This window comes from Synchiropus splendidus, chromosome 13 (assembly GCF_027744825.2).
Source record: "Synchiropus splendidus isolate RoL2022-P1 chromosome 13, RoL_Sspl_1.0, whole genome shotgun sequence".
Lineage (NCBI taxonomy): Eukaryota > Metazoa > Chordata > Actinopteri > Syngnathiformes > Callionymidae > Synchiropus > Synchiropus splendidus.
Genome location: NC_071346.1, coordinates 5,239,996 through 5,265,182, shown reverse-complemented (window position 1 = coordinate 5,265,182; position 25,187 = coordinate 5,239,996). Strand labels below are relative to the sequence as shown.

General features: G+C 47.6%; 4 protein-coding genes across 5 annotated transcripts in view; all 4 read left to right on the top strand.

Moving 5' to 3' along the window:
- Nucleotides 1-2,954, top strand: part of LOC128769080 (neuropilin-1a-like) — a 35,269-nt gene extending 32,315 nt beyond the window's left edge. Inside the window, exons 15-18 of the mRNA XM_053882374.1 lie at nucleotides 1,338-1,648; nucleotides 1,740-1,836; nucleotides 1,908-1,952; nucleotides 2,680-2,954. Coding sequence (XP_053738349.1) covers nucleotides 1,338-1,648; nucleotides 1,740-1,836; nucleotides 1,908-1,952; nucleotides 2,680-2,954 — 728 coding nt within the window. The remainder of the gene's footprint in view (nucleotides 1-1,337; nucleotides 1,649-1,739; nucleotides 1,837-1,907; nucleotides 1,953-2,679) is intronic.
- An 841-nt stretch (nucleotides 2,955-3,795) lies between these two features.
- LOC128769082 (integrin beta-1-like) lies at nucleotides 3,796-7,250 on the top strand. The gene is made up of 7 exons (XM_053882378.1): nucleotides 3,796-3,915; nucleotides 5,422-5,508; nucleotides 5,733-5,812; nucleotides 5,885-6,123; nucleotides 6,192-6,414; nucleotides 6,514-6,746; nucleotides 6,813-7,250. The coding sequence occupies exons 2-7, from the start codon at nucleotides 5,422-5,424 to the stop codon at nucleotides 6,839-6,841; spliced, it is 891 nt and encodes a 296-aa protein (XP_053738353.1). The 5' UTR covers nucleotides 3,796-3,915; the 3' UTR covers nucleotides 6,842-7,250.
- Nucleotides 7,251-8,349: 1,099 nt separating this feature from the next.
- Nucleotides 8,350-11,260, top strand: LOC128769081 (integrin beta-1-like). Of its 2 annotated transcripts, none has more exons than XM_053882376.1 (7): nucleotides 8,350-8,518; nucleotides 8,879-8,965; nucleotides 9,154-9,233; nucleotides 9,306-9,544; nucleotides 9,613-9,835; nucleotides 9,936-10,168; nucleotides 10,436-11,260. In XM_053882376.1, exons 2-7 carry the CDS (start codon nucleotides 8,879-8,881, stop codon nucleotides 10,546-10,548), a joined length of 975 nt encoding a protein of 324 aa, XP_053738351.1. In that variant the 5' UTR covers nucleotides 8,350-8,518; the 3' UTR covers nucleotides 10,549-11,260. The 2 variants fall into 2 exon arrangements, with proteins under 2 accessions (XP_053738351.1, XP_053738352.1); XM_053882377.1 differs by having other exon boundaries at nucleotides 8,817-8,965.
- Nucleotides 11,261-12,464: 1,204 nt separating this feature from the next.
- LOC128769494 (integrin beta-1-like) lies at nucleotides 12,465-24,846 on the top strand. The gene is made up of 16 exons (XM_053883260.1): nucleotides 12,465-12,722; nucleotides 17,397-17,463; nucleotides 17,851-17,936; nucleotides 18,950-19,169; nucleotides 19,243-19,413; nucleotides 19,478-19,716; nucleotides 19,789-19,944; nucleotides 20,293-20,388; nucleotides 20,458-20,547; nucleotides 20,900-21,040; nucleotides 21,225-21,427; nucleotides 21,499-21,737; nucleotides 21,806-22,028; nucleotides 22,143-22,375; nucleotides 22,442-22,608; nucleotides 23,534-24,846. The coding sequence occupies exons 2-16, from the start codon at nucleotides 17,397-17,399 to the stop codon at nucleotides 23,597-23,599; spliced, it is 2,397 nt and encodes a 798-aa protein (XP_053739235.1). The 5' UTR covers nucleotides 12,465-12,722; the 3' UTR covers nucleotides 23,600-24,846.
- Nucleotides 24,847-25,187: the final 341 nt, after the last annotated feature.

Genomic DNA, 25,187 nt, shown 5'->3' with positions numbered 1-25,187 from the left:
ATCTTTTTTTTCTTTCTTACTGTACAACATCTCACTTAAAATGATGCACAATGCAAATTACAATAATTCCCATTACGTTTATATATTAATATTTTTTATGGGAGTCATTCTGAATATAGATAGGCAGCTCAACAATGCAGGAGTAAACTGGAGTACCCAGAGAAACTAGCCTGCAGCTCCACTGTCGAGCGAGAGCCGGCCTCTTCCAGAACTCTCCTTGTGACTGAACATTGGTGACTGTTTTCCTCCAACTCCTCGAACCTTGAAACATTTTCACTCAGAAAAGATTGAAGGTCCCCGACGCGCCGAAAGCTGAGAATATCACATTCATCATCGTCGCAGCTGCTCCCAGCTCTCAGTGATGGATGTTGCCATGGCGACGGCTGCGGCGCCGAGATGAAGGATGTCATGTCGACTTCACCTGAAGTAGAAAACTCGAACCAGTCTCCAGATGTGCAGAGAATTCTTCGGTCCAGATGAATGGCCGGATCGACGAGGCCTTCGAGGGACATGGGAAAAACATATCGATCAGTTTTGGGCTGATGAGCTGGCCTCGGCGGCAGAGTCGTGCTTGTTATTCAGAGAGATGAATCTGGGCCACAACCACATCAGCGGAACCCAAATGTGACAAAAATGAAGGGGGACACTAATGTCACACTTCCAGCACTGCAAAGATGTGTTCACTGAAGTCAGTGATTCTCAGTGACACATGCAACTATTCAGTGTTGAAGAAGCCCTGTGGAACTGTGGTGTTAACAAAGGAACTTCTGAGAAGTCGAAGGTCCTTGAACGCACCAGGGTCTTTGCTTCAGAGCGTTCACCAGTTGATGAGCTCCGGAGGAAGCAGACGCTTGGAGTTGTGTTGCCGCTTTTTCCTTCTCGTCGCCTTTGTTGTTCTAAAAGCCGATCAAAGTTTCACGAGTCTTTTAAGCTTGTTATTAGCACACGTGTTCGTGATCGCTCTGTGAAGAAAAGTTAACAGATCTGAGGGTTCGGATCGACCCAGTCTGGGATTCTGTTTGAAGAGCTGAAACCTCTGTTGCTCAGGCAGCGGTGGAGCGTTCCATTTGTGCTCAGCTTTCAGGTGCAGCTGTGTGGTACGCTCTGGAAATGGTTTTCAGACTCAAGCTGACTTGCATCAGGCAGCGTAAATCTGACATCACTTCCTGTATTACTGGTCTTTAAGTGCTGATATTGGGATGCGAGGATGGAGGAAGTCAGAGTGACATCTGGCGTGAGGGATGTGTCACTTTGTCATAAATGTGTGTGTTGAAGTTGTGTTGGAAACCGTCTATGATTCTCTGGGTTCACGGTCTGTCCTGTGGCGCCCCCTGCAGGCCAACCGGGGGACTTCATCTACATGGAGCTCTTGGACTCGGAATGGACCGGTAAAGTGGGCGGCGAGGACGATGGCGGTGACATCCGGGAGCGCGTGGCCCGACTCTCTAGTCCTGCCATCGCCACGCCGGATTCGGACCTCTGCATGTCCTTCTGGTACCACGTGTTCGGCGAGCGGGCCGGAGCGCTGCTCATCCGCCAGAGGACGGAGGCGGACGGCAGTCTGCTTCTGAGGACCATCAGCGGACACCAGGGCAGCAGGTGGAGAGAAGGCCGCGTGCTGCTACCGCACTCCAGCGCCCCCTATCAGGTACTGGCGCCACGTCATGTGACCTGGAATACTGTCACGCTCATCACAGCTTGCTACTTTTGTGGTCGACTTCTGATCATGTGCTCCTCAGGTGGTGTTGGAGGGCATTGCGGACAGGCGCAGCGGAGGTCACATCGCAGTGGACAACATCCGCATCATGGACAGGATCAACATGGAGGACTGCAGAGGTGAGTCACTGTTGCCACGGCGACACCCCAATTGCAACATCAGAGTTCTGATCCGGGTTCCTCTCTCACAGATCCAGAAGCTTCTGCGTCGCCACCCACTGAGATCTTCATCCTGCGTACGTCTACTGCTCCTCTTCCTCCTCTGACCCTTAGCATTACCGTAATTTCCAGACTATAAGCCGCTGCCTTTTTTCTCGCGGTCTGAACCCTGAGACTTATACAACAACACGGCTAATATATGGTTTTTTACAGGCTAAAGAGCATCATGCTGCCGAAATATTGAGACTCATCACGTCAAACCGATAAAATCACGTTTTGACCTTAAAGCGCTCAAAATGTGCTGTTTTCAACCACGTGTTTGCACAGAACCGATCTCCAGCAGCTGAGGCCAACTGTGGTCTGAACTTCGGACGCATGGACGAAAACAGCACATTTTGAGCGCTTTAATGTCAATAAAAGATGTGAGGTGTTCATGATTCCAGTTCAGAACAGTGCCCAGTTTGTTTCAAGAGTCAGTCTCCATGCTGGAGCCTGTTTTCCAAACTAGTTTACAGGTGATCCTCGTGCATTTTTACTGACCTTTCGACAGCACAGACTGGTGCAGTTTATGCGTGAACAAGATCTATACGGAATATACGGTACTGCTCTACCGAAGCATCACAGTCGCCGTCCAATTTAAGTTCTCACCGCGGTGTTCCTCAGAGCTCTGTCCTCGGGCGAGTTCATGTCCTGAACTTGAGGAGCAAAACTTTCTATTTGAATTCCGCAGGGTCATGATGTTGTGCTTCATTGTGTCCTGACCACCATGATGATCATGTGACGTGTCTCTGTCCCCCCGCGCAGCCATGGACTCCCTCCCTCAGGAGACCGGTGAGCTCGGTGGTCCTGGGAACATGCTGAAGACGCTGGACCCCATCCTCATCACCATCATCGCCATGTCGGCGCTGGGCGTGCTGCTGGGCGCCATCTGTGGCGTGGTGCTGTACTGCGCCTGCTCGCAGGGCAGCATGACGGACAGGAACTTGTCGGCGCTGGAGAACTACAACTTCGAGCTGGTGGATGGAGTGAAGCTAAAGAAGGACAAGATGAACGGACAGACGAACTACTCAGAGGCGTGAGGGGCGGAGCGGCGGCCGGGCCGGGACTATCAGCCAATCAGGAGAGAGAGACGGGCAGGGGAGGGGCGCTGACAGTGAGCCGACGGTGATACTCAGGAGCGTCAGTGGAGAGACTGACCAGCGGGGGGCGCTGTGTACAAAGAACCTGTACAGCAAAAAAAAAGACAAATTTATTTGTTTAATTGTCGCTGTGACGTTTGTTGATTTGACGTGATCACATGCTGGTGCTGAGACCAACTCAGAGTTCATCAATTCATGGAGCCACAACGCTGTTTTCGATGACACATTTGTTGAACAAGTTGTTTTAGTTTGTATGTGTGTGTGTGTGCAAGAGAGAGAGCGTGTTCTTGAGATTGTATGTGTGTGTGTGTGTGTGTAGTCATGTCTCCAACAGTGCCTTTTTAATTCGTTTTGTTTATGTTGCCTTTTGTCTGCTGCTTGTTTTTCCCATCAGCTGGTGAATCAGTCAGGGCTCACACACTCACACACACACAGGTCGAGATTGTATTAGCCGTGTGCGTCCAATAGAACGTGTGCGTGTCAGTTGGCCTCACGTCACATGACTCCTCCACGATATTGTAAATAGCTTTTAATATATTTGAGCGCCATTTTCTACCGAAGAGTGCTGCAGCCCCTTTCTGCCTCTGCTGTGACGAGCATTCTCAAGCGAACAGGGTAAACAACCTCAGCAGGACAAAGACTCCAAGCAGAAACCGCCAGGACTCTGTTGCCATGACAACACTGTGTTTGCCAACGTCGTCAGGAACTTTTTCGTCACCAAGCACCTGCAAGTTATTGTGACGTTTCTGTATATATATTTTTTGTGGGTTGTTTGAAGGACTGGAGGTCATGTGACACTCAGTGGAGAATTGTGACGGACATCAACAGCGTGACGTGTAGTGCTTTACAGGAAGTCGCGCACCATTGTCTGGTTAGCATCATTTTCATCCTTTTTTCAAAGGTAAATATTTGTTACACTCATGGTTCTCAGTTAGTTACATAGGTCCTGATGATGTCGCTCGTCACGGTGCGTCACTTTTCTATTGTGTTTGAAACTGTGACGACTCGGCGCCACCCAGGCTCCGCCCACGGTCACGAGCAGAAAGGCGCTGCAGCACGACGATGCGTGAAACGTTGCACTGATGTTTGAGATGAAAAAAAAAAAAGAATTCTATGTGTTTATGTTGATTTATAAAAGAGTGAAGACGACGTCGTCTTTTAAACGAGGAGGTTTTCCGTTCGGCGGAACGTCACCCGGTGTTTTGTACCTCGTCACTGTTCGTGCCATCGTTACGTTCGTCTCACAACTGCTTCGGGTCGGGAACGTCAGACGGAGCAGCGCGGCCTTAAGTGAAAGTTTTGTGTTTGACCCGGTCGACTTTTAACATTCCAAAGACCTGATGGAATAAATGTTTCTGTAAAAAAAACAAAACCTCTTCTGTGTCTGTGCTGAAGAAAGAGCGATAGATCACGACACATTCCTGAGGCAGAGTGGCAAGTCTGCCTCGGAACCAAGGTGGAAGGTGTGTGGGCGGAGTCAAGTACTTCTGCGCTGCAGAAGGTGACTCATCCGCCAATCACTTAGATCAGATTCACTCTGACTCTAGGAGTCAGAAGGGGTCATGTCATGAAGAACATTTTTGAATCCATGTTTCCCAGATAATATAGCTTTGCAGCTATTCCGAACATATATATTTTTCATCCAGTCCTTTAAAATAATCAGCGTTTACGTCGTACTTGAGACTTTCTTGATGTGATGTAGTTGCGTTAGATCAACACATGATGGTGCTATGGGAACTTTTCCTCACCGCCCAATTTGACCTGATGGCAAGGCTGATTTCATAATTTCAGAAAAGGGGAAAAAGTCCCAGCAGCAGCAGCAGTTTCGGAGCGGAGTTCGGACGGGTTCGGTCGAGCATAAGTCAAGATATAAAGTTTTGAGATCGTTTTCCTTGAAACGGAGTCTTCTCGTCACGCCAAAGCGCTTGTGAAGCAGAGGTCTTCAGTCAGAAGTGAGTTTCTTTGCTCTGCTCCTGTGTCTGGCATGTTCAATTCTAGATGTTGAAATGTCTCTTTCATGTGGAGAGTTGGAGACGAGCTGGCTTTTTACCAAGCAAGGGTGTCAGCGAGGCTTCTCTGGTTACTTCGCCACTTTTTTTCCCCAGAAGTTTCTGGAGTGGATCAGACAAACATCTTTAAGAGTTATGCAATTCATTATGAGGTCATGATGTGGAACTAGATGAACTTCCTCCCATCCCAAACTTGCCACACTGCAGATGTTTCTCGTCTGCCTCTGTTTTCAAACTGCAACCTTTTGAAATATCAACTATCACATTGCATTCCCAGGAATACGCAGATTTGCTCCTTTGGGTCTTGCTTTACTGTTCTACTTCTCTTGAATTCTACCTGTGTAGAAGGACCTTGTGGAGCTCCGCAGCCAGTTCGCTCACCTTTCGTCCTCTTCCAGATGGACCTGCGGTTACTTGTGATCGCCGCGTTATCCGTCACGCTGTGCCGCAGCAGCCACGGAACCTCCGAGTGCGGTGCGCAGCTGGTGAGTGCGACTGCAGTCCTCTGACTTCAGCTACAAAAATAAACGGTCAAAAATAATGTTTTGCTTTAATTCTACTGCTATTTTGAGCAAATATATATATATATTTACATTTGAATCGCATCATTGTGTTTCAATTCCAGTAAATGACTATTTTACAAATAAAAATATATTTGGAGTCAAGAACTTTTTTCTGGTTTTTGTTTGAACTTGTGAAACGCGCTCAGGCGCTGGACCCGTCCGACTGCGTGGATGAAAACGGGCGCAGCTGCAGTGGACGAGGCTCCTGTGAGTGCGGGGGCTGCAAGTGAGTCTCTCGGTTCAGGATTGTGCTTCGAGTGGTGGGAGAGACGCTGTTGACGAGTGGCCACTGTTTCAGGTGTCAGGAAGGATACGTCGGGCGTCTGTGCGAGTGCAGCATAGACGAGCTCCGAACCGGAGACCTGGACGCCAACTGCAGGAAGGACAACGGCACCGACATCTGCAGCAACAATGGCGACTGCATCTGCGGCACCTGCGAGTGCAAGAAGCGGGAGAACCCAGCCGAGGTGTACAGCGGAAAGTACTGCGAGTGCGACAACTTCAACTGCGACCGCTCCAACAACAAGCTGTGTGGAGGTGAGCAACCACCAACGGCGAAACACCACTGAGTTCTGTGGCATGAGCCAAGTCTTGTGGCTGTCCAGGACACGGACGCTGCGAGTGTCGCGTGTGTGTCTGCGACGCGAACTACACAGGAAGTGCCTGCGACTGCTCGCTGGACACGTCCACCTGCCTGGCCAGCAACGGACAGATCTGCAATGGGAGAGGCACCTGCGAGTGCGGCGTGTGTCGATGTACCGACCCCAAGTTCCAGGGTCCCACCTGTGAGATCTGCCCCACCTGCCCGGGCGTCTGCTCTCCGCACAGGTGAGGCACTCCGACCCAGGATCTTCTTGATCCCGCACACCAGACGTGGAAACCGGGAGTGACTGACATCGCTGACTCCAGTTGAACTTCTCTTGGTAGAGAGTGCGTTCAGTGCAGAGCCTTCCAGACCGGTGAGAAGAAAGACACGTGCGAGCGCGACTGCAGCTACTTCCACCTCATCAAGGTCAAAGAAACCAAAGATCTACCGCAGCCCTTCGACCACGATTTCCCACTGAGACACTGCAAAATGCGCGACGCCAACGACTGCTGGTTCTACTACACCTACGCCGTCAGGAACGGCATCGAGGAGGTCCACGTGGTGGAGAAGATGGGTACTTGATTTGTCTCCGTGCTCTCCCTGGTGCAGGTGCTCAGCCTTAACACTGTCCTGGTTTCAGATTGCCCACTCGACTTCTTCCCCATATAGACCGGTGGAACAGGCGGCGAGGACGACGGTGGTGACGTCAGGAGCGCGTGGCTCACGAGCGCCACCATGGCCACGCCAGACTGGCACCTCTGCATGTCTTTACTTTTGTATTCACTTCTACTGACATTGCTACAGCTATTTTGAACAGATATCCTTCGATTTGAATCTCACTATTGTATTTTATCTCCTGTAAATGGCTGCTCTACAAATTCAAACAACCTCACATACTCTGAGTTTATAGACAAATGAAAATAAACAATCAGTGTTTACATTGTACTTGTGAGTCCTGCGTGTAAAAGGATTTTCCCTATGTGATGTAGTTGTATTAGATCAACACACCATGGCGCTCTGCGAACATTTGCCGCACGTCATTCTTTTTTCAAATTCAGTAAATCCATCATTAAACGTAAACAATAAAGGTATATATCATGAATGAGCGGAGCTTACCGTGTGTGTGAATGTTCGCCTGAGTGTTCATGCCACATGACCCCGAGGGTGGAAGTAAGGGCCCCTGGACAACTTGAATGATTTGAATGCAAACGATCGATACTTCAAAGTTCAGCGACACAGTCGAATCCCCCTCAAACAACACGCAGATTTTGCTTCAAACCGTCGATGCGATATCACAGTAAGCGATTTTCAAACTTTGAAATGCACCGCAGAGGAGGCGTCAGACTTCTGTGCGAAGTCTGGCAACCCAATCCCCCACTTCGGCCGCAGCAGCACCAGCTCCGCTTCTGAGTGAAGTGTAAAAGTCAAAGCCTGTGTCCAGTCTGATTTTGAAAATGCACCTGATTTTCAGAGTTGGAGAGCTAGAAGAGAAATGCAATTGGCAAAGAGTGTTCAACCAAACAATCTACAGGCTTCTGCTTACATCATCAGCCTCTTCATTGTGGCTAAACAGACTTGCGCCATCAGGACGAGAATTCATTTGTTGCAGGTTTATTCACTTAATTGCACTTATTTTTTAATGCATGCTTTGCTTGAAGGACCAATATAAATGAAAAAAAAAGGTTATTTTTGGCGAAGGCTATTGGAACATTTAAAAGAAAGTCAAACATTTATGAACATTGGAAAAGATGTATTCCAGACCATTTACTTTATTCAGCTCTGGCTTCAGTCTCACAAAGCAGAATGTTCCAATCTGCTATGTTAAGTGGTGTTTGTGCTTCAAACATAAACATGAGCTTGGGCTGTTCTTCAAGCACTGTTCTGTATCGCAGCTGAATTCCATCAGAATAGTAAAATCCGAAACAAAAATGTTTCTCACGAACCTAGAAGCATGAAAGAAATATGACTTGGTAACAACTGCTGTCAATACTTGATATTGCTGAAATATGTAGGCATTTTTATTGACAGTGAAAGACTTTATTCATATGAAGTGTGTTTTACTCATATAAATCATGTATTTTCCTGTGGTTGGCCTGAGGAGCCTCCCAAATTCCTTGTAACAGCCCTCCTCCTGGGGGAGGTTTGTTCATTTAAGTCGGCAAAAGAGAAAACAAGTACTAGGCGCTCCAAACGGGTCGGATTTAGCAGGAGACTCTGATTGTATTCCTAATTCAAGTAAATATATTGTCGAGCTGCCTCACAGTGTCAGCGGCGCTTAAGAAGTCTTCCGGATTCTTCTCGTTGTCACATTGAAGTGCTTCTGAAGCAGAGAATCTTCAGTCAAAAGTGAGTGTTTCGTCTGCTCCTGTGTCTGGCTTGTTCAATTCTAAATGTTCAAATGTTTTATGTGGAGAGTCTGACACAAAGTCACTGTTCATGACCGATTTCATCACTTTTACTTCACAGTTGACAGAACTGCTTTTAAAATAGTTTCTAAAAGTTGCTCCCCTGCGTCAGATAAACAGTTATGCTATTCATTATGATGAACTTCCTCCCATCCCATCTGCAGATGTTCCAGATTTGTTCCTTTGAGTCTTCCTTTACCGTTATGTTCTGCTCTTCTTGAATTCTATCCATGTGAAAGGACCGAGGACAGGGCCTTGTGGAGCTCCACAGCCTGTTCCCTCACCTTTCGTCCTCTTCCAGATGGACCTGCGGTTACTTGTGATCGCCACGTTATCCGTCACGCTGTGCCGCAGCAGTCACGGAACCTCCGAGTGCGGTGCGCAGCTGGTGAGTGCGACTGCAGTCCTCTGACTTCAGCTACAAAAATATATACAAACAGGTCAAAAATATACTGCTTTAGAAATAAAAATCTATATTTGGAGTTCCGTTGAAATCACCAAATGACTGTATTGGAAATTTGATTTCATTATTTATGTATTTTATGGTTCTTTTTTTTTACTTAAAAACGCGCTCAGGCGCTGGACCCGTCCGACTGCCTGGATGAACACGGGCGCAGCTGCAGTGGACGAGGCTCCTGTGAGTGCGGGGGCTGCAAGTGAGTCTCTCGGTTCAGGATTGTGCTTCGAGTGGTGGGAGAGACGCTGTTGACGAGTGGCCACTGTTTCAGGTGTCAGGAAGGATACGTCGGGCGTCTGTGCGAGTGCAGCACAGACGAGATCCGAACCGAAGACCTGGACGCCAACTGCAGGAAGGACAACGGCACCGACGTCTGCAGCAACAATGGCGACTGCATCTGCGGCACCTGCGAGTGCAAGAAGCGGGAGAACCCAGCCGAGGTGTACAGCGGAAAGTACTGCGAGTGCGACAACTTCAACTGCGACCGCTCCGGCAACAAGCTGTGTGGAGGTGAGCAACCACCAACGGCGAAACACCAATGAGTTCTGTGGCATGAGCCAAGTCTTGTGGCTGTCCAGGACACGGACGCTGCGAGTGTCGCGTGTGTGTCTGCGACGCGAACTACACAGGAAGTGCCTGCGACTGCTCGCTGGACACGTCAACCTGCCTGGCCAGCAACGGACAGATCTGCAACGGGAGAGGCTCCTGCGAGTGTGGCATTTGTAAATGTACCAACCGCAAGTTCCAGGGTCCCACCTGTGAGATCTGCCCCACCTGCCCGGGCGTCTGCTCTCAGCACAGGTGAGGCACTCCGACCCAGGATCTTCTTGATCCCGCACACCAGACGTGGAAAAGAGGGAGTGACTGACATCGCTGACTCCAGTTGAACTTCTCTTGGTAGAGAGTGCGTTCAGTGCAGAGCCTTCCAGACCGGTGAGAAGAAAGACACGTGCGAGCGCGACTGCAGCGACTTCCACCTCATCAAGGTCAAAGAAACCAAAGATCTACCGCATCCCTTCGACCACGATTTCCCGCTGAGCCACTGCAAAGAGCGTGACGGCAACGACTGCTGGTTCTACTACACCTACGCCGTCAGGAACGGCATCAAGGAGGTCCACGTGGTGGAGAGGCCCGGTACTTGGTTTGACTTCACGCTCTCCAGGCGCTCAGCCTTAACACTGTTCCTGGTTTCAGGTTGGCCACTCCACTCCATCCACTATGGCCACGCCAGACTCTGACCTCTGCGTGTCCTTCTAAACTGAGCTTAATATTTCCAAGGTTCATATCGTAAACTTGAGGGGTCAAACTTATCTATAATTCTCAGGGTCAGGTGATGCGGCAGCGAACCTGCGGGTTTCATTTCATTTGTCTCCGTGTTGACCATGTCATCTTTCCCCGCAGACACAGACTGCCTCTCTCAGGAGACCTACACGGCTGGTGGCGCTGGGACCATGCTGAGGATGATGGACCCTGTACTCATCGCCATCATCGCCACCTCTGCACTGGCCTTGTAATTGGGCACCATCTCCGCTGTTTTAAAGAGAAGGTTGTCACAGAAGTGCATGGTATTATAGTTAAAACATCCGAACACAATCGTCATTTTCGTGTTTCACAAAAATTATGGAGTTATTTTACGAGTTCAGTCACACTCATGCCATGGTTGTCTGGTTAGTGTAACCGGTCTTACTGACCGGTGCTCTGCGTTGTGTTCTGGCACGTAACCGATTGAAGAGTCGATTAGTCTCCCTGTATTTTTTTCTGAAGTGATGGAGAAAATAAAATAAGTTCCGAGCAGCTGCAGTTCTCACACTCTCTCAGCTCGTTGTACCGACTGAGGTGAAGACGGAGGTGACGTCATCGTTAACGGTACAACGGAGTCACAGTAAAAGTTTTACAAAATAAAATAATTTTGGTGAAATTTATAACAGAACAAAACAGTATTCTTCACCTGCTACATTAGCATCTCGGCCAACCGTCTTTCCCAATGTAAATGACAAACGTGTCTCACCCTGGTCCTGATGACGTCATTCGTCATGGTTGAACTGGGACGTTGACGTTCCGCCCGTAGTCACGCGTGAAACGCTTCACTGACGTTTGCAAAGATGAGGTCGTCTTTTAACGAGGTGTTTTGTACCGCGGTGTTTTGTACCGCGACACTGTTCGTGCCATCGTCGCGTTCCTCTCACAGCTGCTTCTGAACGTGAAAGTCCGCCGGAGCAGCGCAGCCTCAGGTGGAAGTTTTGTGTTTGACCGACTTTATAACTCCAAAGACCTGATGGAATAAATGTTTCCGTGAAAACCCGTCCCTGTTTGTGTTGAAGAATGACTAAAAGGTCCCGACATATTCTCAAAGCAGAGTGGGAAATCTGTCAGAGCAATTGAACAGCTGCTTCACGTTTGAGCCTTGCAGGTACCCGTAGTTAATGGCGACACCTGACAGATTGATTGTCAGGACTCACCAATATTACACTTCCATCTGGACTTTATTCGAGGTCTGAGTCAGTTCCTGCTCGATGGAGTGTCAGGTGTGCGCGACTGACGGGGTGAAGGATCAAGGTTCAACGGTGTGTGGGCGGGGCCACACCTGCGCTGCTGAAGTAAATGAGTTAAATTGGTTTCACGTCAGACTCTGTTCTGAGTCAAGTGATGACGAACAAACCTCTGATTCAGATTTGAGAGTGCAATAAATCAGCTTTATTGCCAAGGTCCGTGAGGATCCCACCAACTCGGAGAATGCATTGGTACAGCGCGCAATAATGAACCAATACAATAAAATAAAATAAACAACAATTGTGACGGAAGTTTTTCAATTCGTATTCACAGTATTCGTGATAAATAACGTTCATACAAACATCTCTAATTTGCACGTATGGGTGATTTAAAGACTAAATAATTCCGTTCAGGTCTTTACGTAGTACTTATGAATCATAGGTGTAAAAAAGGATTTTCTTCGTGTTGATGTAGTTTTAGTAGGTCAACACAAGATGGCGCTCTTCTTCTGCCGAACATCATCCTCACCGCTCAAAATGTAGGAAATAGGCTGTTTGATTTAATTTATTATACGGCGCATAAACATTTTTTAATCTGTTCTGTTAATTAATTGTTTTAATCGATCCGACAATGATTTTCTCTCCTTTTTTGTTTTATCATGTGACGTCTCTGGATTTAAAACAAAATAAATACAAACATAAACTATGTTTCAATTTAAAAATAAAAACCGACTATATATGTATTGTAAGTGATTTTGATGTGTGAAGATTGTGCGCTTGGGAGTGTATTGTCTCCGCTGATCAGGACGTGTATGCGGCGGTGACGCGCACGAGGGCCCTGAGGTGAGGAGAGGTTCAACGGCGGTGTGTTTGTTCATATGCCCACTACGCGCCGCCGTTCTTCCTGTGGGGGGCGGGGACTCAGCTGAAGAGGAGGTTTGTTCATTTGGGTCAGAAAAGGAACAAGTCCCAGCAGCAGCAGCTGCGGAGGAGCCAGGACGAGTCCGGTGGAGCCGGAGATTCTGATTTTATTCGGAAACTAAGTCAAGATACTGTCCGGTTACGTCGCCGTGAAAGTGTCAGCGGCGCTGTTGAAAGAAAACAAAGCGTCAGAGTTTGAGCTAGTTTTCCTTCTAACTGACTCTTCTGGAGACACATGACGTTAAAGCCCAACTGAAGCGGAGAATCTTCAGCCAAAGGTGAGTCTTTTGTCTGCTCGTGTGTGAAGCACGTCTGGCTTGTTCGCGGAGACTCCGAGCGGCGACAAAAGAATGTTTAGCTCGAGGGGTAAACTTTGGGTGTGGGTTAGCTGCTAGCTCCACTCACTTCATTCCTCACGAGAAGAGACGTGTTGGCTGGAAAATCACAGTCCTCCTCTCTGTGAGATCTAAAACGACGACTGAAGTGTCAAATTCAAAGTGTCTAGGTTCCAGGTTTTCCCCAGAAAGCAGGCCATCGCGTCGCTTTTTCTCTTCAGGCTAACTCGCCACTTTTACTGCACACTTGACAGAAATGTTTGGCCCAAACCATTCGTGTATAAAACTCAACCGACCTCAGACGTAAACAGAAAGTATGAACTGAATGTATAGCTCAGTTACCACAGATTCACTTTGTTGCTTAAACATCATGAGTCGATCTTAGTCACTAGGACCAGTTCTACTAAGGGACCTGAGTGATTCATGTTCTCTTGATGCCCCCGTTTAGGTCAGAGTTATTAAGAAATGTTATGTTTTTTCTTTTCTTCAGATTGAACAGGTTCGTTTTTTCTGATCATCTGCCCCTGTAAAATGTTGTGTTTCACTTCCCGGACCGATTATACTGTACACATGTTTGAATGACGATGGGTGTGTTTAGAATATATTGTAATATTATGTTAAATCAGGAGGGTTCGTCCATCATCAGTCCTTAATATGGTGCTTCACCTGCGTCGTTCACAAAGAAAGAGTTATGGTTTTTAGTCACTTGTTTGACACATCTCGGTGGGCGCTTGGTATTTTGTTGAGCCTGTTTGGTGTTTTGTCTTTCACTTTAATTATGTCATCATCTCCGATGCTAGTTTACATTGTTTATTCTACAAAGCTCTTTCATGCAATTCCATTATTTTACCTTTTTTCCTCCAGTGTAGCAATGACAGTGATGGACTGACTGCATGTGTAGAGTTGATTTACAATTGCAAAGTAAGTGTATTGATTTATTAAGCTGTGCTGCATTTGGAGCAAACAAACTTTGTGTACACATAATCCAAGCTGAAAGACTTATGATCTTTGATGTTGCAAAGTCATGAAATTGTCTTCAAAACCTCAGATTGCTGTCTTCTTCAATGGAAGAAATTACACAATCATTGCAGAAAGTTTTGCAGACCGCTTTTTCCGTTTCCTTAAAAGTGACGCTGACATTCATTTCGATCCAAGCAAACCAAAGGACGTCCGATTGTAAACTTCAGCGAGCGTCCAGAGCTGACCGCAGCTGGATTAAACAGCTTTGTGGACGGTTTGAACTGCGGCGAGGACACGGTTGGAGCTGGTCCTCTTACGTGGTTAACCAGCTTCCCTTGTTTGGTCTTGACTTTTGATTCCGACTCTTCCACAAATGCCGGACAAGCTCAGTCTCGCCCGCTTTGCTGAAGGAATTACAGCCTGAAGCCTTGAATTCATGAGGTAGCATGTTAATCTGTGTCAGCATCTTTGGCTGCTGGGCGCCGATGAGCGTTATTAAAGGAAAATTAGTGGGGACACAGTGGCAGCTAGGCGGCAGAATCATTGTGGATCAGTGAGAGATGAACGCTCCTGCTGTTCCTCAACTTTAAATATCATAATAGACACCAGACTTGATGATTGTAGTCTGGATCACTGACTCACTTCTCTTAGTTACACTGTTGTTCAAACAGGGGGAAGGGGAGGGATCATTACTCTACTCTAGTGACTCGATGATTCATTGATGCCAGGTCGGCTGGGAAGGATTGTAATGTGATACTGTATAAGGCTCAAACCTCAGTTGATACCTTTGACACAATGACAGTTTTTAGGAGGAAATGAAACTAAAGATCCCTAAAACGAGTAAAATGCTTCAACAATTTGTGACACATACGTCTGAAACGGCTTCTGTTTATTTGGTGAAACAGTCAAGACTTGAAATTTCAATCTGGTTTTCTGACTTGGATCGGAACAGGGTTGCATCATTGGTTTTCCCCAGCACTGGAAAACTCCATTGCATATGTCGACAATCAAAGCCCGTCCGCAGCTCAGATCAGACAAACTCGCTGAGAAACCAAAAACAGCTGAGCGGAAGATTCGGTTTCATTTTCATGGTTGGGTCCATCACCCAAGACGGGGTTCACTGGGTCAGAGGACTGGAAACAGGAGAGGTATTTTCAGTTTTTCCACATCATAATACGAAGAATGGAATGTGTTATCTCACCTCCCGTGGGGATCCCAGGAGGTCAGGACGTCACAGTCATGACTCACCTCTGGACTCTTCCTCGTCAGAACCCGCTCAGATGTTGTCGTTGATCATGTCCCTCTGTGTCTTCTACATGATGGGAAACAGAGATGCTTCATAAATAGTTTACTTCCTTAAGACCGAGTTGCTAATAGAAATTCCTGTTCTGTGGCCAGAGAGCTGAACGATGACGTCACTTCTGATGTCTTTGTTAAAATATCCAGGCTGTGACTATGGTTTTCCACATGTTTGGATGTGTCTGTGTCCAAGGGGAACACACAACAACAGATTCTTGCAAACGTTACCTAGTGAAAATTCAAAATATATAAATAATGGCAGTTAGGTCTGACTGTGATCTCTGAGGGGCTTCGTTGTCTCTGCCTCGGAGTCTTTTGGACCATCTGTATTATACTGAGGCTGTTTTCTGCTTCGGTTTCCTCCGGGCCAAGTCTGGAGCTCAGAGTTCTTCCTGATCCTTCATCAGCCTCTCAGGATGCCAGTCATTCCCGGGGTGTGGTTTGATAAAGGAAATGGATGCAGTCCTGCTGAGTGGCGAGGGAGCCGGGGCGGGGGTGCTAATGGACCGGGGGTGAGACTTTCTACAGCAGGTGGGGCTATGCAGGAAGGCCGGCTGGCAAACAGAGTAGAGCGGGGGGATGGGTCTTTTTACGGAGCGCCAGATGACCAGCTTGTTGACTTATTTAACCACCAGACTCACTCGGTTTGTTTGATGCAGCTGGTATGACATCCAAGTTAAAATCCCACTCTACATGTGTAATGGAGAGTTTCATCACTTTGGTTGACTGCTAGGTGAAGTTGTGAGTGACACCAAAAGATGTGGCTTGAATGCACATGTGTGGAATACTGGATCGTCTGCGATCAAAGTGGGTCAAATTTGTTCTACCTCTGCTGTGCAGAAGCTTCTCCAGGAGATTGTTGACTAAGTCTCACCGGGATCTCTGACTGAAGGAACTTCAGATGGCATGGGCAGAGCATGATGGAGGAGCGCCGTCCAGTGTTGAGTTTCAGTTAGCTTTTCCAGCAGCTGTTGCTAGAAATTCTTGACAAAACATTTGTCTTTGCCGCCGAACAATCCTGGCCTCCCTTCCCCTTCATCCTCCTCACCTCAAAAGGAGCTCCAAGGTTTGCTTTGGCTGCACAGTCTCGGATCGTGAGTGGTGTTGAAGCAAGAGATGGATCTCTGCTCCGGAGAATCTGTGATCTGTTGCCTGTCAAACCACTTCAGTGAGGTCGCTGGTTGTTATGGTCACCCTGTTGAATTTGGCTGGGAACGCTCAGGAATGTCCTGCACAGGGTTCCTGAAAGGAGCCATTGATTGAACCTGGACACCATGATGCATGGCCGTGTTGTCACTGAGTAACTCCAGCTGAAGAATTGTCTGAAAGACTGCAAACCACCGGCAGGATTTTCTGGTTTTAAACTCCATAATTCCTCCAATTCAGACAGTGAAGTAAATACTGGGGATCATTTGCACTGTGCTTTCGTGTCATGGTACTTATTGTTCTTCAGTGAACACGCTGGTGAGCAGGATGTGGTTGAGGATGTTTGCACCGCCTGCACAACTTATCGATAGATATTCATGAAGTATTTCTCGGTCTTCAACAAGTCTGTTGTGTTCCTTTTCAGACACACTCGAAGGTCCAGCTCTATTTCAGGTCACAGCTGTTGACTTTGCTAGTGTCAACACCGTTCAATTTCCTCTGTTGATCTTAATGGCACAAGTGGAACGCTGCTCAGAGTTTCTCAGTGAACCGATTGGGCAGATAAACGAGGAAGTGTGTCACTGCAGGGACGAGGCGTCATGGCCGGACCAGTCCAAATATGGAGCACAAACGCAGGAGGGGAAATGAGGCTGTTTCTCTCCATCGCCATTATGTGTCATTAAGTGGCGACCTGGAGCACTGAAAACACTGCTGGCCCCACTCTGGTTTGGTGTTCAGGGACGCAATATAAAGCCTGCTCCACTCATTCATGTCCTCAGCTGAGGCAGCAGGAACATCACTTCAGGACCATGGATGATTGTTGTGATCCTGGTTCACAACACCTTGTTCTTCAACTATTCGAGTTGATGTTTAGTTTGTGAAACCAGTGTTGCCACAGAAACCACAACGTCTTAGCAGCTAGTTTCCCTTGCATTAAACGGATGTGGTGGGTCATGGAGTGGTTAGCTCAGCGCAACAGTGTCTATGTCTGATCTGCTCATGCAACGCCTGGTGTTTCAACTCCGATCGATCGATGTGTCTGAGGTAGAGGAACGTAATCCATTGGTTACTGTCCTTTCAGTCTAGTTTTTGTAACTGTAGGTGATAATACAACATGGAAATCCTACCTTTTCTCAGGAATATTCAGTTTTCCTGCCTTTAAGTATTGACTTTAGAGTAGTATAAACATTTTCATCTTATGTTCTCTTCCAGATGGACCTGTGGTTGCTTTTGATAGCGACGTTATCCGTCGTGCTCGGCAGCAGCTCCGCTCAGCAAGGTAAGAGCTTCACCTCAGGGTGCTATTTCATGAGTTTCAGACTTAGTATTTGGTCAGGTGTTTTTTCTTTTTTTTTGACCCAGCGAGTGTTGTTTCTTCATCTGAAAGGATGGATCAACTGATGGATGATGTGAACGTGTGTTTCAGCCGTCTCTCTGTAGCTCTTTTGTCACATTAACATCCTCCAGAACATTACAGCCGTGCTGCGAATCAAATCCAGACCGGCTGACTGCACTGCGCCTTTATGGTCCCATCAAGCTTTTTTTTCTTTTTTTTTTAACAAGGTGAAGTCATCGGTTGGTGCAGCGCCCGAAGCTCATCTCAGACGGAACTCTTGGTGTTTTAAAGCTTAAGGATTGTGAGAATTCATCAGTGTTTTCTTTTCAGAGGGAAGCATCTGCATCAAAGCCAACGCACAGTCATGTGGAGAGTGTATCCAAGTGTCGGAGGCCTGTGGATGGTGCACTGACGAAGTGAGTCAAACCAGGACGACGGAAAAGAGCTTAGGATTCCAGAATGTGTCTCGCTTCTCTATGTCTTTCATGCCCATTCAGCCAAGTCTGCGGCACAGCGTGTTTAAAGGTGTTGTCTAGGGCTGCGTTTGAGGAGATCCAGAGTTGATGTTTGGCTTCCTCGTATCAACTAATGAAAGAAGTATTTGAGTCTGGCTGTTCATGAGCTCATTTACAGTAACTCTGCTCCGGCTCACGCTGGGCAGCGACTGGAACTCACTCTCCGCTGCTTCATTAATTGCAAACATCAGTGCAGTCGCTTCATTTACTGTGTGTGATCTTTGCTTCAAGTGTCTGTTAGCTTGTAATCTGACGACATAATGACGGGTCTCAAAAAATGCTCTTGTTCTATTACACATTACGACCTTGGCTATGATCATCCTACAGTGTGTTACACTGGTTCGAGTCCTCGCAACTAACTCAGTCAGATGTGAGCGGGTAAACCAGGAAGGTTCTGTGGGTCATGTGGTCTCGACTGAACTGTATCACTCGCAGAAGTATTTGTGTTTAGACTGATTGTGTGCTCTGGCTCTGTGGGACGTCATGCGCCTCCAGTCTGCTCCCAGTCATCTGCTTCTGATTGTCTTCTGTGCGGATACCTCATTGAAACGACCATGTCTTGTTTGAATGACTCTCCTGAGCATTTTCTCTGAGAGTTCAGGCATAAATCAAAGTAATTTCTCGTGTTTAAATTAAGCAGCACAACTGTAGTCTCTCCAGCGAGCGTGTTAATGCAGCGTGCTGCCGAGCAAACACGTTTGGTCATGCGAGTCCGAGACACTCAAATTCCTCCGCACTTAGATTTCCAGATGTTTGTGCACATCATGGTGTTCATCTCTGTGTGCCTGGTGATCAGGCTTAAGTACAGTTCTAAACTACAGTGACCTCTGAGCATGTTACTTCTGGAAACGCTCAACAGCAGGTTTGTTTTCTGTCCAACCACCTCACATCTTCGTTCCGTTGCTGCTCCACAGAATTTCCTCACGGTGGGCGAGTCCAAGTCGGCCCGCTGCGATGACCTCGAGTCCCTGAAGGCCCGGAAGTGTAATGAGGCGAAGATCGAGAATCCTCGTGGAAGCATGGTGGTCAACAAGGACAAACCGGTCACTGACCGTGCCAAGGAGGGAGATAAGCTTAAACTGGAGCAGATCACCCAGATCCAGCCCCAGAAACTCACCCTGAACCTCAGATCTGGTACGTTCTGGTGGAGATGTTCAAGCTACTGTTCTGGGTAGATTGGCATCATAACGTGACCTTGGCTCTTCAGGAGAGCCGCAGACCTTCAGGCTCAAGTTCAAGCGGGCAGAGGACTACCCCATTGATCTGTACTACTTGATGGACCTGTCCTTCTCTATGAAAGACGATTTGGAGAACGTGAAGAATCTCGGAACGGACCTAATGAGGGAGATGCAGGAGATCACCACCGACTTCAGGATCGGTGAGGAACCTTCGCTTGAAGACTTGAGGTTCTTAACTCGAATCTTAACAACCTTGTCGTACAGGTTTTGGCTCGTTCGTGGAGAAGACGGTCATGCCCTACATCAGCACCACCCCGGCCCGTCTCTTGAACCCGTGCACGGGCAACCAGAATTGCACCCGCCCCTTCAGCTACAAGAACGTCCTGAAGCTGACCGACAAGGGGGACGAGTTCAACCGTCTGGTCGGCCTGCAGCAGATCTCTGGGAACCTGGACTCCCCAGAGGGGGGGTTCGACGCCATCATGCAGGTCGCTGTGTGCGAGGTGAGTTTCCTCTCCTGATCAACAGGGGCGCTGTCTTTGAACGCTCATCAAGCCACGAACTCCATGTTCCAGGAGCAAATTGGCTGGAGGAACGTGACCCGCCTGCTGGTGTTCTCCACCGACGCTGGTTTCCACTTCGCTGGAGATGGTAAACTGGGAGGCATTGTGCTGCCCAACGATGGGAAGTGCCACCTGGAGAACAACGTGTACACCATGAGCCACTACTATGTGAGTGTCCTGTTGTCATTGTGATCATCTAATGCTGGGCTGGGCAGAGGTGGGACAGGACTCGGTGTAACCAATGAGGTGTCAGCTCAAACTAGCGCCACCTGACTGACAGTTAACATTCCTGGTGAAAAGGTGTCCTCTAGATTGGTTGGTACAAAAACTAGCGCCCCCTTGTGGAACAGTTTGCTGAACCATCATCTATTGTGATGAAATCAATGGATGTTTAATCTTGCTGTGGCTTGAACAGTTATTACCAATGATAAGGCCGTACTACAGTATCATAAACGACCAGACTATCACATCACTTCCAGAGAAATTTTCCATTAATACTCTGGTCTTTTTCATCAGGACTACCCGTCCATCGCGCACTTGGTCCAGAAGCTGAGCGACCACAACATCCAGACCATCTTCGCCGTGACAGAAGAGTTCCAGCCAGTTTACAAGGTGAGACTGCAGGCTGGTTATAGTTTTCATCATTCCCCATCTAACCGCGAGCATGTGGGTCGCCTCCAGGAACTGAAGAATCTTATTCCTAAATCGGCCGTGGGAACATTGTCGTCCAACTCCAGCAACGTGATCAAGCTGATCATCGACGCCTACAACGTGAGTCAGACGCTGTTGTCGGAAACGGTCTTGCCTTCTGACACTTATTTTTAATACATGATGCATCGCTAATAAGTTACAATGTTAATGTTGTGAATTGAATGTGTGTGTGTGTGTGTGTGTGTGTGTGTGTGTGTGTGTGTGTGTGTGTGTGTGTGTGTGTGTGTGTGTGTGTGTGTGTGTGTGTGTGTGTGTGTGTGTGTGTGTGTGTGTGTGTGTGTGTGTGTGTGTGTGTGTGTGTGTGTGTGTGTGTGTGTGTGTGTGTGTGTGTGTGTGTGTGTGTGTGTGTGTGTGTGTGTGTGTACACCAAACCAAAGAGCTCAATAATCATTGGACCCTCTCCTTCCAACAGTCGCTCTCGTCTGAGGTCATTTTGGAGAACAGCCGGCTGCCTGAAGGAGTGACCATCACCTACAAGGCCATCTGTAAGAACGGCGTGGAGGAAACGGCTGACAACGGCAGAAAGTGCTCCAACATTTCCATCGGCGACGAGGTTTTCGCACTCATTCTCATGCTACTGATGTGTCTCTGAAGTATTTCAGAGCAGCTGCTGTTTGACATTTCTGTGGTTGAGACAGTATTGTTTTGTGATGACTCGCCCTCATAATCGAGCACCGAGGCTCGACTATCCGAGTCCAATTCACAGCGTGTCTGATGATGTTTGCTCTTGGATCCAGGTCTTCTTCAACATCTCCATCGAGTCCCAAAAGTGTCCGCTGGATGGGAAGTCTGAGATCATAAAGATCAAACCGCTTGGCTTCACTGAGGAGGTGGAGGTGGTGCTCAACTTCATCTGTGAGTGTCAGTGTTCCAAAGACGGCGAACCCAACAGCCAGCAGTGCAACGATGGCAACGGAACCTTCGAGTGCGGGGCCTGCAAGTGAGTGGCGCAGCTAAGGATTATCACAAAGAGGCTGGAGAAGGGTTGTTGATGAGTGGTTGCTGTTTCAGGTGTAACGAAGGACGCATTGGGCGACTGTGCGAGTGCAGTAAAGATGAGGTCCGAACCGAAGACCTGGACGCCAACTGCAGGAAGGACAACGGCACCGACATCTGCAGCAACAATGGCGACTGCGTCTGCGGCACCTGCGAGTGCAAGAAGCGGGAGAACCCAGCCGAGGTGTACAGCGGAAAGTACTGCGAGTGCGACAACTTCAACTGCGACCGCTCCGGCAACAAGCTGTGTGGAGGTGAGCAACCACCAACGGCGAAACACCAATGAGTTCTGTGGCATGAGCCAAGTCTTGTGGCTGTCCAGGACACGGACGCTGCGAGTGTCGCGTGTGTGTCTGTGACGCAAACTACACAGGAAGTGCCTGCGACTGCTCGCTGGACACGTCCACCTGCCTGGCCAAGAACGGACAGATCTGCAACGGGAGAGGCACCTGCGAGTGTGGCATTTGTAAATGTACCAACCCCAAGTTCCAGGGTCCCACCTGTGAGATCTGCCCCACCTGCCCGGGTGTCTGCCCTGAGCACAAGTGAGTCTGACTCATGTTTTTTTTTTTTTTTTTTTAAATCCTACGCACCAGATTAGGTCTTGAAAAACAGGAAGTGGACACATCTCACCGTTCCTCTGTGTCTTCTCTTCACAGAGAGTGCGTTCAGTGCAGAGCCTTCCAGACCGGCGAGAAGAAAGACACGTGCGAGCGCGACTGCAGCTACTTCCAGCTCATCAAGGTCAAAGAAACCAAAGATCTGCCGCAGCCGACCGACCAGAGCTACCCGCTGAGCCACTGCAAAGAGCGGGACGCCAACGACTGCTGGCTGTACTACACCTACGCCATCAGGAATGACACCAAGGAGGTCTACGTGGTGGAGAAGCCAGGTACTTGACCTGACTTCACGCTCTCTGTGGTCCAGCCGCTCGGCGTTAACACAGTTCTGCTTTCAGATTGCCCAGCGGGACCTGACATCATCCCTATTGTGGCCGGCGTGGTGGCTGGGATCGTTCTGATCGGTCTGGCGCTGCTGCTCATCTGGAAGCTCCTCATGATCATCCACGACCGCAGAGAGTTCGCCAAGTTCGAGAAGGAGAAGATGAACGCCAAGTGGGACACGGTGAGTTCAGCAGCCTGCTGTGGCGCCTCCTGCTGGTCATAGGGTAAAACTGCCGGGGTCAGATCCGATTCTGAAGTCATCAGATTTGTGCTCTGCTGAACTTGTTGTGTCCTCCTCTGCATCCTTTCCCTTGTTCTAGTCTTCTTTCTTGATCAAGGCTGTGTCCCATTTCTCACCCGAACACTCGGTTATTCACGTTCATGTGTAACTGTAGTGTGTCCCAATACTCCTTAGACCAGGGCCGTTCACCACTTGAAATGATCCCTTCGAACCGAGGGAGCTCCGGAGCTGACTTGAAACCAAGTGGGAATATGAAGTGTGGAGAGATTTCCAGGATTCCAAAGTACTTTATTTAAAGACAATGTTGGATAGGACAACAGGGACTCTTTAGTAAGGAGGACTACTCTTCCGTTTGTCTACTTTCTCTCGTCTCACACGTTAGCGAGCCAAATGCAACAGTAAGTTTTTATGTCTTCTTAACAAACAACAGTGGGCTAGCATCCAGGCTGACGTTAGCATCGTCATACCTCTAACACATCTATCACCGTAACATAGCGGCGAAGCCAGCTTCGGCTCCGCCCATTTCTCCTACGTTGGTTCACCAAACCACGTGAGATGATCAGCGCGGATGCAAGAGGTTGCAGAAACGTTGGCGCTGGCATTTCCAAAACCTCTCCAACACGGGATATGCAGGAAACAAAACACGGCACGGCAGCCAATGACACGTTGTCTTTACGCGTGACGTCATGAAGTGTCACTCACTTCACTTTGTCGTCGGAGCGCACTTCATAGTGGAGGGCACTCAGAACCTCATGTTAGGGTGAGAAATGGGACACAGCCCGAGACTTCTTCATCGGTGTTGCAAGCTTTCTTCAGCTGGCCATCGTCGCCACTGTCTCACTCTGCCTTGTTTCTCTCCTGTCAGGGCGAGAATCCCATCTACAAGAGCGCCGTCACAACTGTCGTCAATCCAAAGTACGAGGGCAAGTGATGGAGCGACGCCTTCACTCAGATGGAAACACTGTACAGAGGAGATTTGGGGAGGGGGCTGGGGGTGAGAAGTTGTCGGGAGTCTGATGCCTCACTGTTGTTTTAGACACCACATCATAGAGTTCTGCCACTATTTCAGTTTTTTCTTTTGCCTCTATGCATCAGTCGAACTTGTACAGCTGTGTGTGAGCATTTTTTACGTGTCTTTGAGCGAATGACTTGTCTGCCAGAGGTCTGGACAACGGTGCCTCGTCTTTTTTTTCTCTTTCCTGAAACTTTCAAAGCCATCAGTGTTAGATCAGATGCTGTGTTGACCGTTCAGTGATTCGGATAGTTAGGACAGAAAGTTGAGCCAGCATTTCTCACGATGGGCCAAGTCGTGCTGACGTTCGCCACTCACTTTCTCGCCTGAATACCAGTGACCCATGACCAGCCTAAAATAAGACCAGCCAAAAATGTCAAAATCGAATCAAGTACAAATTGATATGTTTGATTTCTCTTCAGTTCTGTCGTAAATTGTCACAAACGCATCACAATTTATTCTTTCATATTTTGTGCCACTGAAATCCCAGGCTTCATTCCTGCACAGAGCCACGAGAGTCAAATCTGTTTGACTCACAGTGTTAATCTAACAGTCATGTTTGATAAGTTGAAAAGTTTGAAAACTGAAACTTGTTTAGTGTTAGTGAGAGCGCAGCAGGACAATCCAGTCTCCTTTCACTCGTGATGTAATATACGGTTTGTTAGAGCTTTAATCTTTAAATCTGAAACATTTGCTGTCGAGTGAAACAGCCTGCTGTTGACTCAAAGTCACATACAGAAATGTCAACGTAATGGTGTGTGATACATGGAATGTCCATCGGACGTTCTATGTGAGGAGTCTGTGGTGTCTCAGACGTAACTGTGGGTCATGGTTCTGTGCAGAAGCCATACATGAACTCACAGAACCGACTCATAATCTATTTGACATTCTGCTCTTCGTCACAGCAATCGATCCTCATCCGATCCGGAACCGGGTTTTTAACGTCTCAGGTCCCAAATCGCTCACAGCTTCACCAAAAACTCTTGTTGTTGTTGATTTGTTTGTTTTTCTTCGTATAGATCAAAGTTGTTTTTTTTAATTCATGTTTTGTCTTTTTTTAAGCAAAAAGGTCAGAGTTGGTTTAAGTGCCTTTTTAAAAGAAAATTTCACGTTTGAAATTCTGATTTTCAAAACTTATTTATTGAATAAAGGTTTTTTTAAATCTTGACATTTTCTCTTTTTTTCTTATTGTTAAAAACCAATGAAAATATGCCCATGATAAATGTGTTTAATAAGGTCTTAAATGGTTTAAGATCATTATTACAATCGGTTTACATGATTGCAAACTAAATAAGACTAGATGAACACTTACACAGAAATATGAGAGTTACTTAAAACATTAGAATAAATGTGCTCTAAAACATTTTATTGGAAAAATATTTCCTACAATAAAAAAAGCACTTGTCATGTAAGATAATCGTATGTTTAAGAAAATGTGAAAACAAGTCGTCTTACAGTCGTCATGTTTGTGTCCTCACGTTAGTCTTTTTAATGTGAAATGAAAAAT